Raw genomic sequence first — 16335 nt, 5'->3', positions numbered from 1 at the left:
CCCAGGCACTCCACCTGACTTTTTTTTTTTTTTAAAACCTTATTCTCTAACAAACTGAGGGCTACAGAGGGGAGGGGGGTGGGGGAATGGGATAGACCGGTGATGGGTAGTAAGGAGGGCACATATTGCATGGTGCACTGGGTGTTATACACAACTAATGAATCATCGAGCCTTACATCGAAAACCGGGGATGTACTGTATGGTGACTAACATAATATAATAAAAAATCATTATTAATAAAAAAAAAAAAAAAGAGAGGAAAAAAAAAAAAATAAAACCTTATTCTCTGGTATTAAAATCCATTCCTTGAGTAAATGACTGCTGCTTTTAGAACCAGGCTGTGACTGTTCATCCACTCTCTATGTGTCAAAATGAAGTTTCAAGAGCCCTTTTACTCTTTCTTTTTTCTTCTTGCCGTTAAGAGATGACCAAAACCTGTAAATATGGTAATGTCCAAATCAATGGCAATATTGTGCTTTCCTTTCACCACTGAGTTTGTGTTTATTCTTCAAATTTTTGAAATTAAATAATATAGTCTTTATACACTATACACATGTTCAGGGGGTATAATGAAAGCCAAGAGACTGACTAACAGAAGAATTAGAAAAGTATTGACCTCTGTGATGAGTGAGGGGGATGAAATTAGAGCTGGGTACAGGTAAGATACAGGGAATGTACTGCCTTTGAATCTGGGTGGTAAGTACATGAGTATGGATTATTCTTTTGAAATCATATGTAGAACTCTGTGCCCTCTCTCATATCATGAAGAAAAACCAGAGTGTCTGGGACACAGTGTGAATTCCGTGTCCTTGAGAGCCCCTCCTGGGGACATCACTGAGCAGGGTTAGGAGAGAGTCCAAGGGAAGCAGAGCTCATCACAGTTGGAGTTTTTGGCGGCTATGGCAGTGTGTGTCAGGTACTGGACTTTTGGCAAAAACATGATGAGGGAGTGGGTTACTCTGTATTTTTTACTTAAGCTTAACATGATCTCTCTCTAGCTCTTAGAAGTAGGTCGAGAAAGAACACTTCTTTGGGAGTAAAATGAGTGTCCTTAGCTGTTTCAGGAGACTGTGGAAGAGAATAGGAAATTTATTGACTCAAGAACAAAGAGAAGCTGGGCTACAGTTCCTCAGGCATTCTGCTTTGGGTCAAAAATCCGGTATATTGGCTGTGGGGCTCTTGGTGATGACATCTTTCAACAGTCTGTCTCTTGAACGACATATAGAGCTTTCATAAACTGACTGATGGCCCTCTGTGCTCATGCACAACTGGGTCTTCCCCAGGAGAAAGGGTGCAGGGGGGATACATTTTTTGAAACCATGACTGTCTAAACATGCTTTATTGTTGATTTATAGTTTTCCTGAGTATAGAATTCTACTTTGCGAATATTTTTTTTTCAGAGTTTTAAAGGCACTGTTTCATTATTTGTCTTGCTTCCAGTATTGCTTTTGAGAAATCCAAAGCCCTTCTGATTTCTGATGTAAATTAAAAAAAAAATCTTTAAAAGTCTGTAGAATATTTCCTCTGTCACCAGTTTCTGACATTTCACTATGATACTCCTTTTTATGTGCCTATTTTTATTTGTTGTGATGGGTTTTTTTAATCTGCTGTTTTCTAAAATTTTCTTAACTAATTTTGTTAATGATTTTTAAACCCATCTGGTTTTGCTATTGCCTTTTTCTGGAACTTCTTCATTCTGATGTTGAATCTCCTGGATTAATCATTTTTCTCTTATTTTGTCTCTTTCTGCTGTACTTTGGGAAATTTTTCTCAATGCTATCTTCTAGCCCTTCTGTTAATTATTATTTATTTCCTAGATCATGTTTTTAATTTATAAGAATTCTGTTTTGTTCTGTTTTGTGTATTTTTTTTTATAGCACTTAACATTCATTCATGGGTAAAGCCTCTCATCTTTCTGATAGTAATAAGAGTTTGTTTTTGTTTTTTTTTTTTAGTTTTTCTTCTTTGGGTCACCTGGGTGGCTCAGTTGGGTAAGCATCTGCCTTTGGCTCAAGTCATGATTCCAGGGTCCTGGGATTGAGCCCCACATCTGGCTCCATGCTCAGTGGGGAGTCTGCTTCTCTCTCTCCCTCTGTACCCCCACCCCTGCTTGTGTTCTCTCTCTCTCTCTCTCTCTCTCTCTCAAATAAACAAATAAATCTTTAAAATCTTTAAAAAAATAGTCTTAAAGCTTTTCTTCCTCTCCATAGATTGTTTTTCTCCAAGTTGATTTTCTGTTCCTTCTTGTCTGTCTTCCATGTTAGAGGCTCTTTTTTTTTTTTTTTTTTTTAGATGGTTGGCCATTCTTTGCTATCTACTCATGGTTAAGGGAATATGAAGCTAACCTGTGTGTGTTGATAAGCCATTTATTGGGGAGCCCCTCATATCACAGTCTAGCTTCAGGTCTTTTCTCTTTGATTGGTCAGATTCACAGAAGGAAGTAGAAAAAAAAGAGGCTTCCATTCTCCAGCCTGAAGAGTGAGGGTCTGACTGATAGGTGTTGGGGGACAATGGTTGGTTTGGTTCTGTGTTCTGTATTCACACTTCATATAGCCACCACATTTCCTTGGTTTAGGTCAGTTACTCTGGTCGTCAGCCACGCTTGGTTTCTTCCATTCCAGAGACCCTATGGTGTATATTCTCTTTAGACAATACACTTCAGATCCACTGAGTTCAGGAGAGGTACTCTCTCAGGATGAGGTAGGGGAGAAAATGTAGGAACCCAAGTGCTTCTTAAATAGCTTTCAGCCAATCCTTCTTGTTATAGCTTCCATTTCCTCTCCACACCTCTAGCGCCTGAGCTGTCTGGTAGTGCCATTTCCATGCCTTTTGAGAATTCTGAGATGCACGTCATTGGTTCTCAGCTTTCCTTGCTGTTGGCCTGGGATTCTGCCAAGTCAATTGCTATTAGTCTGTTGGCTTTCAAGCTTCCAGAATTATGTTGCTTGTGTCTTATTGCTTATTGTCCCTTTCTTCTTGTCTTTAAACAATCCTTTTAGGGGCACTGGGGTGGTGCAGTTGGTTAAGCATCTGACTCTAGGTTTCTGCTCAGGCATGCAAGATCTCAGGGTGGTGAGATTGAGTCCCGTGTCAGGCTCTGTGCTCAGCGCTGAGTCTGCTTCAGGATTCTCTCTCTCCCTCTGCCCCTCCCCCCAGCTCTCTCTCTTGAATAAATAAATAAATCTTTAAAAAATCCTTTTATTGTAGCTCGGTGGCATTCCAGGTGTTATGATTTGGATGGTTGTGTTCACTTTGTGGTCTTAACCCAGAAACTTTCTCCCACTTTTTCACGCCCAGCATCTTCTCATTCTTATGTCTTAACTTACATGTAATCTCTTCTGAGAGGCCTTCCCAAACCACCCTACATAAAGATAATAATACATAATTCCTGTCGCCTTCTTTGTTCTCTATTGTAGCTCCTTGTATGTTTCTTTTTTCTTCTTGTGTGTTTCTTTATAGAGTTTTGGAACAATTTTTTGCCCTCCTGTTTATCTTTCACACTTTACCATAAGCATCATGAAATTAGGGGCTGTAGCTGTCTCATGTACTGTTAGATCCCCAGTATTTGGCACATCATTGACCCCCAATGAATATTTGCTGAATGAATGAAGGAACAAATTATATGATTTTAAAAAATTGATAATAAATTCTCCATTTATTCATATGTAGAAAAAAGGAGGACGGGGGGATAAAACAGCACCTTCTTATAGGCTTGTTGTGAGGTTTACAAGAGTTAAAAGGCTAAGATGCTTAGAACAGTGCCTGGCATGTAGTAAATACTAAAGAAATGTTATAATTTTAAGAGTTTTACAAAGAATCTCTAAAGAGTTATGATTTTATATTTAACTGTCAGGCAGTTTTGGTCAAGTTAGAGAAAATGTTGCATGATGGACTGAATTATTCTTGAGTATTGTGTTGTATATTTTGAGTCATAGCATGTCTGAATTTGAACTGCCAATCGGTCATGAATCTCAGCTTGGACTTCAGCGCTGTCATGGAAGACAATGTACTTTAACAGGAAAACAGGATCCCAGATATTTCCGAGTTTGTCCCACATAACCAGACATTTACATTTCAAGACAGTGCTGTCTATAATTCATCTTCTTATTTAGACAATTCTGAGATATCTGTATCTTCTTAGGCAGTATAATTTATTTTCAGTGCAATCATTTTCTTTTGAAATGGAGCCACATTGATTGGATAGATGGTTGGTAATTCAGATATGTCTTGAATATTGCACTTAGATGTAGAAACTTAAAGTATGATTCATAGTCATCAGTTTCTGTATATCTTTGAAATTATTTAATTTCTACCAAATAGCTCCTCAGTTTCTGAAAAATCTATGATTACAGAGAGCTCAGTACAGTTTAACTGTGAGAGATTAAAACATTTTCTAGTTTTCATCTGCTAAATCTGTGTTTGGATGGAACAAATCAGTAATACTCCTGCTCCACCCCACCCTCATCCTTGCAGTTTCAAGTATAGTCTTAGGATGTCTTGTCACACCAGAAGAAAGGTATAAGTTTGTGAGTCACTCTTTGAATCAGGTGGGAGGTACTTAAAATTTGGCCTCTTAGGTTCTTCAGTTTTGAAATCTTGATCTGAGGAGGTTGCCCAATAAACTTTTAAAAGCAACTTCTGTAACCTAACTTGATTGCATTAAAATAAAAGAGAGCTCCATATTCCATGTCGAACCATTGCTAATATCCATGAAACACTCAGTGTGAAGAAACTTCACTGCCTTTATCATTTTCCCCATCACACCATGAAATCGGACTTTCATAGTTCCTAGAACAAGCTCTCCTGACCAGTAGTGCAATAGAAACTGGAACAGCAATATTCTCTTTTGACTCAAATAAATTGTTTTTCCCCTTTTCTTTACTACAAGTGTCCCATTTCTGGCAAGTGAAGTATTTCCATGTTAGACTTTTTCCAGGTGGGGGGAAAAAGACTTTTTCCAGTTGGCAAGTGGTTAGGTCTCATTAACTCGTGCATGAAAGCATTGGATGATTTTATGTATCTATGTGTGTGTTTTTTTTAAAAACGTGCTAAAAAATATATGGTGGGCCACAACTACTTCAATTGTTTCTCTTTATAGATGACATGTCAGAAAGTGGCTTTATCATTTTTCTCCTACGTGACCTTGGGCAAGTTACTTAACCTCTCCAGAGCCTTGGTTTTCTCATCAGTAATTTGGGAATACTACTACTACTACTGCTACTGCTACTAATATAATTATTATTTTTGTGTTTATGTCACAAAGTAAATACTCAGAATTTGGAATTATTATTGGGATTATTGTGACCCATGGGATGAGGATTATGTCTTTTTTATTGTTGATTTATCCACACCTCAAAGTGCTTGGCACATAGTGAGTGTTCAATCAATATCTGATAAACAAGTGAGAATACTGATATCTTTTCCTTCCCTTTTGCTACTTAACTTTTACTTGATGTCTAAAATTCTCTACAACTCCTGACGTACTGTTTCTTAGAGGTTAACTGCTCAAAAATGTAACTGAATAATGTCTTTGAAAAATGTAAGGGGCTATGCTAAAGGTAATTGTTGATAATGTAATGATCTACAATGTAATGATGTTGATGGTGTTGGCATCACTTGCCAAAGAATGGGAGTGTTCTCCATTGATCTCCCCTGTCTGCTGAAAGGTCCAGGTAAAGCTTGCTACCCTGAACCAAAATCGACCGAAGTACATATATGTAAGTATATGAATACTTGGACAAATTGACAATGAAATTTGTGACATCTGACATCTTTTTGCTTTTGAGGGAGATTTGACTGGTTTAGCTCTCAAATTGGTGTATCTTTTCCCATCACCTTTAGTTTGTATCTTTTATGATGTTCTGCTTTCAGTTGAAGAAGATGACCTTCCTCAAGGAAGAAAGATCATTCTTTGATCAAGGATTTGTGAAGAACTCTGGTTTCTTGCTAGACCTCCCAAACAGTTGTTCTCCCCATATCTCCATTTTGGAAGACATTTTGGAATGTCTTTATTATTAGCTAGATTTATTTTTTATTCTTTAAAAAAGATAAGTCTCTGAATACAAAACTGGATTTTAGTACCAAATGCAGTAATAGGCGCTGTGTGTGTGTGTGTGTGTGTGTGTGTGTGTGTAGGAGGTTATGCTTGATTTTGTTGATGAAAGATCACTACTTTGTTTTCCTTACTCCAAATGTTATTCCATTTTAAGGTTCAGAGTATTGGTTGGACTGGGAAAGGAAAAGGTGAAGGATCACACATGTAATAGCTAATTATAGTAGTGATTTATTGTCTGCTATGTGCCAGTCATTGTGCTAAGTAGTTTATTTATGTAATATTTAAAAATCCTTGTAGCAACCCTGTGAGATAGATGTCATTATCCCCATTTTATAGGTTAGGAAATTGAGGCTCAGAGAAGTTCATTACTTTACCCGAGTTTTCACAGCTAGTAAGTAGAAGAGCCTGAATTAAAATGACAGCTGGGTTTTAGTTTTAGTTGATCCTAATTTTCTATATGTTTTAAACTCTTGGTTCCTCCATCTTTCTATCTGTAAAATAGAACTTTTTTTTGTGTGTGAAAAACTCCAGTTGTTGGGGGTGAGGTGAAGAAGAGGGTTGAGTTGACTCTTGTAGTAGCTGCAGAAAATTACAGGTGTATAATAAAATAAATAATGAGAGGCTTGGAAGAGCTGGGATGTGCGGCAGAAATGGAATAAAGAGACCACAGGCCCATATTCTCTGCGTTCTCAAGCCTTCCTTAGGAGCCTGGTGAGTGCACACTGAAGTTGTGATACCAGGAGGGAATGAGGAAGGGGTGCAGATGCAATTTGTGAAATGTCCTTCACAAATCTTGTTTGTCTTCTGATATTAAGGGATTTATTTGTTAATTTTATTGGATGTGATAGTAGTATTGTGATTATAAGTGTCTTTTTAGTTGGAGATTATACTTAAGTATTTATAAGTGGAATGATCTGATGAAAAACAAATGTGATGGTGAAGTTTAGTGTTGGGTACATGGCTTTATTTTATTTTTCTCTCTACTTGTATGTGTTTAAAATTTTCATAGTAAAGAGTAAACAAATAAAAAGACTAAAACCAAACCCCACCCTCCAACAGCTCCATGTAAAGAAAAAGGATAGACAGAAGTTAGATACTAATGAGGACTTTTAAATGTAATGGGCTAAATTTAGGCTCAGTGGGCAGTAGACAAGACTCCAAATTCTGGTATGTTGGTATAGCCTTATCTTCCAACCAAAGTTCTCTCAGTATGAATTCTTTATGAGTATCAGAGGTTCAAATTGTGTCTTCAAATGGGGTAGCCTGGGCACCTCTGCATTCGGGAGTTCTCGGTGGTCCTTATGGAGGAGAGGAAGAGAATCTAACTCATTCTGAATAGAATGGGTCCAGTTTTAGCTGTGCTAGGCCCTGTATATTTTCCACTTCTCCTCCTAAAGTTATTTTTCCAAATTATCCTTCCTAAGGGTGTGCCTATATGAAGGGTGTTTCACTTTCCTGCACCCAGAGGTACGTAGTTCTAATCTTCAGTTGAAACTGACTCAGAGGATGAGGACTATTTATATTCCTCAGCTCTGACTGTTCCCTGAGCTGGTGAGGTGAGAGTAGGGCACGTATTGTCCCATGACTGTAAGGTCATACCTGGTTTCTCACGCAGTTAATTCTTTAGAGAGGGGCTCTCTGTCTGCCCTTCTCACTCTTGGAATAAAGTATTCTTTTACCTTCTCTCCATCTTGGTAGACACAAGCCCATCCTCAGTCCTTCAGTCAGCTTTCAGCCAGACCCCCAAATGGCTAGTGGGGAACTGGAGACTTTGGAAGAAAGTGATACAGTAGTTCTTTTGATACAAATTGTCCTTCTTACAAGAATTAGGAAGAAGAGAGGGAGGGAATTAGTATCATAGCCAAGATCCAAAACAAGTCTATGAAAGGAATATAAATTCTAAACAGCTTTGCTGTCCAAGAATCATGTGATATTCATTCTCATTCATCAGACATTTATTTAAAACCAGACACTTACTAAATTCTGGATATGCAAAAATAAAAGAGACAATTTCTGATCTCCAGGACCTAACAGCCTAGTGGTGGAGACAGTGAGTGAGTTAATGACTGTAGCATATAGTGGTGAGTGCTATGATAGAGGGAAGCCCTGTGTGTTAGGAGAGCACCAAGGAGATACATCTTGTGGTAGAGTGGGTTAGTTATCTACAGCGGAAGTTGTTACAACTGAACTTTGAAGAATTATTAGGAGTTGGCCAAGCAGTCAAGTATGGATTGCATTCCTGTAGAGAAAAGAGTGCGTAAAACCATAGAAGGGTAAGAGCATTATGAATTGGGGTTTTTGCAAGTCATTATGGCTGAGCTGTGATACATATGGAAAAGACAGATGAAGCTTGACAGATGAGCAAGGATCTGTTCATGTTCGACTCTCCTAGCTAATTGTTTGGATTTCAACCAGCAGGAAATGGGGATGATTTGCATTTTAGAAAGATGATTCTGGAAGATCATGTAAAAAAGGGGCCATAAGAGTTTCGGTCTGGATGTCAAAGCAATAATCTAGGAAAGAGATTTTGCAGGCTTAAGTTAAGGTGATGTCAGTAGTTGGAGAAGAGAGTAGATTTTATTTAGAGATGATTTATACATAGAACCATATGGACCAGCAAGTAGAATCCTCTGGACTGGGAGACATAAAAATGGTGAATTAAGACATGCAAGATGATTAAGAAGGATGTCTGATTCCTTACTGATCCTCTAATCAAGAGAAGAAATGAAAAAGGCACAGGTATAATTTTTTACTTTAACCATTGCTGTAAATATTTACAGTATTCCAAATTTGTGAAGTATGCCCAGGCCTCTTTATTTATGTCTATCATTTCTCAGTGAAAGCTTAGCTGAAAAGAAGATGAATAGTTTAAAAGAGAGCAATGACAGCAAATCCATACAGTTTTGCACTTTATGTAGTGGAAGAAGAAACCAATAAAAAATAAGATGGAATTAGGGCGTATGCTTTCAAATCTCTAGAATATTAATCACCAGCTTTTGTAAAGAATGTCTGGGAAGTATTATTTTAATTTCTCATTTGGCAAAACCAGAACAGAACAAATCAAAACAAACAAACAAGAACCCCTGAGGCTCAGAGATATTAAATGATTTGCTTGAGGTCACACATAGCTGTAGGTGGGAAGTCACACTGCATCCCAAAGCTCTCTGCAGGACATTATGATAGCTCCATGGCAGTTACCCACAATGCTTAGGGTCCGAGTCATGAAAAGGAAAATGAGTGGCCTGTTTGAAGAAAAAAATGAGTAAATTCTGCAAATGATAATGAAGAACCTTAAAAAAATGTTGTTATATATCAAGGGAAATGATTATTTGGAGTTCTATTGAGAGATGGGAGGAAAGATAAATCATGAAAAAATTTCTGCATTTACATTTTATACAAACATATTTTATGTAGAAATGACTTATTTGTATAAATGACATTAGAATTTTAAAGAATTTAGAGAGTGTTAATAGGATATAACATAGTTGACATTGAAACTTTTAATTCATCTTAACCACTGTGTTAAGTTTGACCATCTGCTATGTACCTAGCATTATGACAAATTCTAAGGGAATTTGAAATGATATTTAACACAGTTGTATCCTCAAAGTTCTTTTGTTTTTTTTGTTTTTGTATCCTCAAATTTCTTAAGGTATTGTTAGGGTTACTAAGTTTGAATAAATGAAACTAATTTAGAACCATCTGGAACAGTTTATTATCAGTGACACATTTATATAATGAAGTGACAGAATTTTTGAGGCAGATAATGAGTGCTCCGAACAGCCAGAAAAGGGAGTGATGATAATGGCTAGAGTCAAGCAGAAGGCTTCATGAATGGTGTGACTCTGAAGATGGGCCTTGAAGGATTAAAGGGATTTGATTTTTCAAGGAGAAAATTGTGGGACCAGTGAAGTAAACAAGTTCTGTTTTGTGTGTGTTTTTTAAAAAACACATTTAGGTTAATATTTCATCTGTTCACTGTAGTGTTCCTTAATGGAATACTAGAAATAACACAGTCCCACCAAACAGCGAAATAGGGGCAGGATTAATAGTTCATGCTATATCATAAAATTAAATATTATTAAGCTAGTAAAAGTAATTAAAGAACAGTGGGGCCCAGTGGAGAGGCCTGGTTTATAGCCAGTGAAACTATCTGGTCTACCACTTACTAGCTTTGTGCCTTTGGTGAAGTCAATTACTCTTGAGCTTTGGTTTACTCAACTTCAAATGGCAACGATAAAACCCACTCCAAAAGATTATTGTGAGGATTAAAAATAATTTGTATGGAGCACCTGATGAATAGTGGACATTCAGTAAACATTGTCCATTATTATTCATATGTACATGACTGGTGTATAAAGAGAAACAGTCTTTCTGAAGGAAAGTGTTTCTGTTCCTATCAACAGCTTTTTAAATTATTTATTTATTTATTTTTTAAAAGATTTTATTTTTTTATTCAAGAGAGACTGAAAGTTAGAGAGATCATAGAGGGTGAGGGAGAAACAGACTTGCCTCTGAGCAGAGAGCCTGATGCAGGCCCTAATCCCAGGACCCTGGGATCATGACCTGAGCTGAAGACAGACAATCAACTGACTGAACCACCCAGGCACCCCTCAGTAGCTTTTTTTTTTTTAATTTTATTTATTTGAGAGAGAGAGAGAGCACATGGGTGGGAGGGACAGAGGGAGAGAGAATCTCAAGCAGACTCTGCACTGTTGAGTGTGGAGCCTGACGCAGGGCTTGATCTCACGACCTTGAATTCAGAACCTGAGCCGAAACCAAGAGTCAGATGCTTAACCGAATGTGCCACTCAGGCACTCCCCTGTCAAAGGCTTTAAAATGAGTTTTTCTTGTTTGACTCAGCAACTCTGTGACTAAAAATGTATTCTGAGGAAATAGCTAAAGATGTGTGCACATGTTTGAAAGGATATTCTGTGCATCATTGACTAGAAGAGTGAAAACCCCAAATCTCACAGATAGATGATCGGTGAAAAAAATTACAATTTACTTACATAAACAAAATGTATGTACATTAAAATGATGACGTAGAAATGTATTTCTGATGTGGAAAGTGAGGAAAGCAGATTCTATGACTATATACGGTCTAATCCTAATTTTGTAAATGTATATTTATGCAGAGAAAATTTCCTAGAAGAATAATACACCAAAATGTTAACTATAGTTCTCTCTGAGGTAGTGTCTTTAGATAATTTTTTTGCCATTGGACTTACCTGAATTTTTTACTTTTATGATAATAAGCATAGATTGATACAAATTTAAAAATAGGAATGGGTCACTATTAAAAATACTTAGTGACATAGGGAAATGCTTAAGATTTAAAGAAAAAATGATTTAAAACTATTATGTGATCTCAGTTTTGTTAAAGTATTTTTATATCCATGCCTGAAATGAATGACCAGATTTTGCTTTTATGTCTCTTTCTCTCAACATGTAGCAAAGGTTCTAGGAAATGGGGATGGGATGTAGTGAAGCAGCTTAGACTTGTGTATGTAGAGTAGAGCTTGGACTTGTGTATGTAGAGTAGAGCTTAGACTTGTGTATGCCTGGATAAAATTCATTACTTTCTCATATTCCTTTTCATGTTTTCTTTATTTTCATCACAGCTTTAACATTTGGCTTTCTTGGCTATTTTCGTAAAGAAATAAAGTTTAACCTCTAGGAAAAGCCACTGTCCCCCTCCCTCCCTTCTTTACTTTCATCCTTTCTAAGACCTAGCAAATTCAGCATCCGCTGGGCACTTGGGGTATATAATGGAGAACAAGAGTCTACTGTCCACTTGGGAGAGACAGGAAAACATCACCCAAATGAGTATTAAGAGTTGTGCTAACTCCTCTGGAAGAAAAAAGAACAGGGTGTTATGACAGAGCAAAATGAGGGTGGAGGAAAGGGAATCCATTTAGACAGGGAAGTCAGCAAACACCTCCATGAGGAAGCGATATTTTAAGTCAGCCTTGAAGCAGAAGTAGGAATTTACCAGATAAATGTGGAGAGAAGAGCATTCTAGGAAGAGGGACAAGCACATATAAAGGTTTTTAGGCAAAAAAAGTGGCTTTGAACAGTTCAGAAAACTGGAGCAAGAACCAATTGTGTCTAGCTCTTAAGGAATGACGTGAAGTTGGAAAGTAGGCAGGGACCTGGTATGATAAAGGATTTTGGATTTTGTTCTGAGGGCAATGGGCAGCCACTGAAGGATATGCATGAAATAGCTTATATTTTGGAAAGATCTCTTTGATTGCTCTGAGGAGAAAGAACTGGAGAGAGGCAAGAGAGAACTAGGGAGATGAGTAAAGAGGCTTTCACAATTGATCGGGAGATGATGGTGCTCTGTAATAATAGTGAAGATAAAGAACAGAAAACAGATTGGAGGAATATTCTGGTGGTAGTATTGACAGGACTTCGTGACAGGTTGGTATGAGGGTGTGAGGGAGAGGCAACAGGAGCTGTCAGGGATGATTTTCAAAATACTTTGTTGGAGTGACATGGTAGATTGCATAGATGGTAGAGTAGGTTTTTTGAGGGGTAAGGGATGAGATAAGAGTTCATTATGGAGCATGTTTACCTTGCGGTATCTGTAAGATTACTAAGGGGAGACATTGAATAGATGAGTCTGTTACTCAGAAGAGCTACCCATCTGGGACGGAGATATACAGAGTTGTTGGCATGGACTGTGCTGCAGGCACTATGGATGGGTGGGATTGGCTGTGGAGAGAATCTGGAGAGAGAGGAACAGAGAGTCTAGAGGTGAGCCCTGAGGAAGTCTGACATTAAACATCAAGCAATGGGGGAGGTGGCAACACTCCCTGAGAGGATGCAATGGAGCAGTGAGGGGGAAGACTAGGAGAATGTGGGGTCGCTGGGAAGCCAGTGGGGGTGAGTGTCAAGGAGGAAGGGATTGGCTGTATGGAATGTGTTGAAGGGTCTAGTAAAATGATGACTGGAAAGCGCCCATTGGATTTGACAACATGGAGGCTCCATATGATGGTGGGAGAAGGCGATTCAGTGCAGTGGTGGAGGTGCATGACTGACTGAAGTGAGTAGAAGAATTGGGAGTGATGGAGAGATGAGAGAGTGTACACAACTCATTATAATTTTGGCTCTCAAGAGAGAGGCCAGTGCTGGAAGGGAACGTCAAGTCAAGGGAGAGGTTTTTTATTTCCCTTTAACAAAGGAACATTCTAGAGTTTATTTGAACGCTTATGGACATGACTTAGTAGGAGGGAGAGCACGAGTGGTCCCATTGATGATGTTTGATTGGAAAAGGAAGGAAGGAAAGAAGGAGATGTGGGTAGGCTTTGCTGTCTGCTCTGTGTTGAGTATGTACTAGTTATTATGCTAAGTGGTTGGCACAGGGACTTAATACTCACAGTAACCCCATGAAGTTGGTATGATTATCCCTATTTTACAGATGAGGAAATGGGAGTTAAGTAGAGGTAGAGCCAAAGTCTTGATCCAGAAGAGCTTGGTCTCTTACCTCTGACTTACACTCTTGGAGGATTTCCTCTGTGGTGGTGTATTAGTTTGCTAGCGCTGCCATCATAGAGCCCCACAAACTAGGTGGCATAAACAACAGGAGTAATTTTCTCGCTGTCCTGGAGGCCAGAAGTCCAAGACCAAGGTGTCGGCATGTTTGGTTTCTCCTGAGGCCTGTCTCCTTGGCCTGCAGATGGCCGTCTTCTCCCTGTCCTCACATGGCCTTTTGTCTGTGCGCACGTATCCCTGGTGTCTCTCCTAGATCCCAATGTCCTCTTCTCATAAGGGCACGAGTCAGACTGGATTAGAGCCTACTCTAAGGGTCTTAATTTCGACTTAATCACTACTTTAAAGGGCTTAGCTCCAAATACAGTCACATTTTGACATTAAGCCTTCAACATATGATTTTGGGAGTGGGGAGTACAACGACATAGTCTGTAACGGATGGCTTCTGTTTTCTTAAAAGTATAAGGAAAAGAGTGGGTGTGGGGGAGTTTTGGAAAATGGGGAGAAGGATGAAACAGTGGTTGAGGAGGGTAGAAGAAGGAGCTTACTAGAGAAATGTGGTCTGAGGGTCAGTTGAGCTTGTAGATCATTTGCTTACATCTCAATTATCGGAGTTTCTGCAGCAATATTCAGGTATATGGTTGAGTAAAGAATAAGACCTCTGTGCTGCAGTGAGGCTGCTGATTGCTCACATGGGCTTAGCAACCAGCCAAATGACCATTGTGTGTGTGTGTGTGTGTGTGTGTGTGTGTGCGCGCACAAAGTTGAAAGGTAAATGAGTTCTATTCACGTCCTCAGCACAATTACAAATTACTATATGTCGGGGACCTTTCTGGATGTTCTCCAAGAGTTGAAAACATGGAAGTTAAATAAATCTACCACTGCTAAGGTTTTCTTGCATTCGCCAATGTAAAAATTAGCTTGAGCATTTTTCCAACCGGTTCTAGAAGTTGTCTTTCATGATTACTCACTGCTATCTTTGTTCTTCTTTCTTTCTTCCCTCTTTCCATCTTCACTCATCAGTTATTTATTGACCACCTCCTAGATGTCTGGCACTAGGAATAAAAAGAGTCAGCAGCTTAGTGTGGGAGACAGAGATGTTTATATTGCAGAACGACCCCCTGCCAGGTGATACGGGGAATTATCAAAGTGATAATTCATTTGTTCATTTATCCTGCAAATATATCAAGTACCTACCAAGTGCCAGGCAGTGTGTTAGGCTTGGGGTAGAGACAGGAGTCAGGTACAGTTTATGCCTTCAAGAAACTTATAATCTGATATAGAAAACAAACAGGTAAGTAAATAAAGATAATGTAATGTGACATTTGTAAAATATTAAAGAGGTCTCAAAGTAGGGAGTGATTCTTGTCTCTGTTCTCCCTTGCATGTTTGGATACCTGTTGAAAGGAGCCGCTGCTGCATTTTAACAAAAGGAACTTTAAAAAGAATATTCGTTCATTTTCACACACAGTTTTGAATGCTTGTCATTGTTGTGTACTGACAGTTTTGTGGCTCTTGAATTATGAGCAAGCATTGAGTTTGGGATCTATGGCTTTTTTCTTCACATGAGTTTATTGTCCACAGCCTGCACCATCAACACCTTTTTTAGGTGGTGGAATGATTAATGGTATTCCTGAAATACTTGACAGAAACCTGCTGAATATTAAAGCTGGAGAAAAGTCACAGTAACAAAACATTACTGTGATGGTGGGTGAGCAGAAAGCATATGCTGCCTAGTACAGATAGCAAATATCTGGGACTTGGAACTATGTATTAGTATGGGGGTTCCCTATCATAGGATTTTTAAAAAGGTGGTGAACAGCACTGAGATCAAAAACACTGAGAAGGAAATGGGTTTTTGTAAATTATGTAATTGAAAGAGTTTCAAGTATCACTTCTTTTTACCTTATGTCAGGAAAAAATTATTTACAACCAAATACTTTGGGGGTTCCTTGAGACAATGGATATAAACTTGTTGCTTTCTTCAGAGATGATGTGCTATACAAACTCAAGGTATTATTATCTGCAATCTAGACTTTTTTTTGTGGGGAAATGCTAACCATATTATGGAAATAGTACAGGTAGTAGGAGGGAGAAAAGGCAGATTTGATCAATGGTATATGTGGGATTTAGAATCAATGATTAATCTAATAACAGTGGGGAATTGCTTTGATATCATGCAGTGAACACCCACTACCTGCATATTAACTTCATCTCAGAGTCATATTCTTGAGTATATCACAGTGGAAAGAGCACAGGACGGGGGCCAGGGGTATAAGTTCTGATCTAGCTCTGCCACTGACTACCTATGTGCCTCATTTTCCCCATCTTTAAAGTGAAATGGTTTTGGGAAAAGGTCCCTAAGGTCCCTCCAGTTCTGATATTTCATATTCTGTGATTCTACGTCCCACGCCTGTCAAAAGCATTTGATTTTTCTTAAGTTGCTTACGCCAGCATTTCAGTTAGAATGCATCCAGGAGCTTGTTTCCATGGGCTGTTGGGAACAGCAAGATCTTGCTTCTCCAGGACTTGATATGTCTTCTGTTAACTGCTGACAGTGAGCCATACCACCTAAAAGGCTCCCTTGGTAGCCGTAAAGATTGAAAGGACAAATGGACAGTGTTGAGAGCTCTGTGGAAGAGGAGACCTGAGAGACGGTGATCATCATGGCCCCTTGGGATTTGCAAAGAGGAATGACTAGAACTGGGCCATTCACTGCAGCCAGGTCAAAGGTCAGGTCAGGAATGTGGACAATGCTGGTGACTCCAGGTAGGTCTAGGAGG

At 38.7% G+C, this 16335-nt stretch overlaps 1 protein-coding gene across 1 annotated transcript in view; it reads left to right on the top strand.

Annotated features, from left to right (window-relative positions):
• Nucleotides 1-288: 288 nt before the first annotated feature.
• Nucleotides 289-16335, top strand: part of UNC79 (unc-79 homolog, NALCN channel complex subunit) — a 212821-nt gene continuing 196774 nt past the window's right edge. The window contains exon 1 of the mRNA XM_044389950.3: nucleotides 289-16321. Within this exon, the coding sequence (XP_044245885.2) occupies nucleotides 16219-16321 (103 nt within the window). The 5' untranslated portion in view covers nucleotides 289-16218. The remainder of the gene's footprint in view (nucleotides 16322-16335) is intronic.

Source organism: Ursus arctos, unplaced genomic scaffold (genome assembly GCF_023065955.2).
Source record: "Ursus arctos isolate Adak ecotype North America unplaced genomic scaffold, UrsArc2.0 scaffold_25, whole genome shotgun sequence".
Classification (NCBI taxonomy): domain Eukaryota; kingdom Metazoa; phylum Chordata; class Mammalia; order Carnivora; family Ursidae; genus Ursus; species Ursus arctos.
Note: the sequence above shows the minus strand (reverse complement) of the source record. Positions and strands in the feature narration are given on the sequence as shown.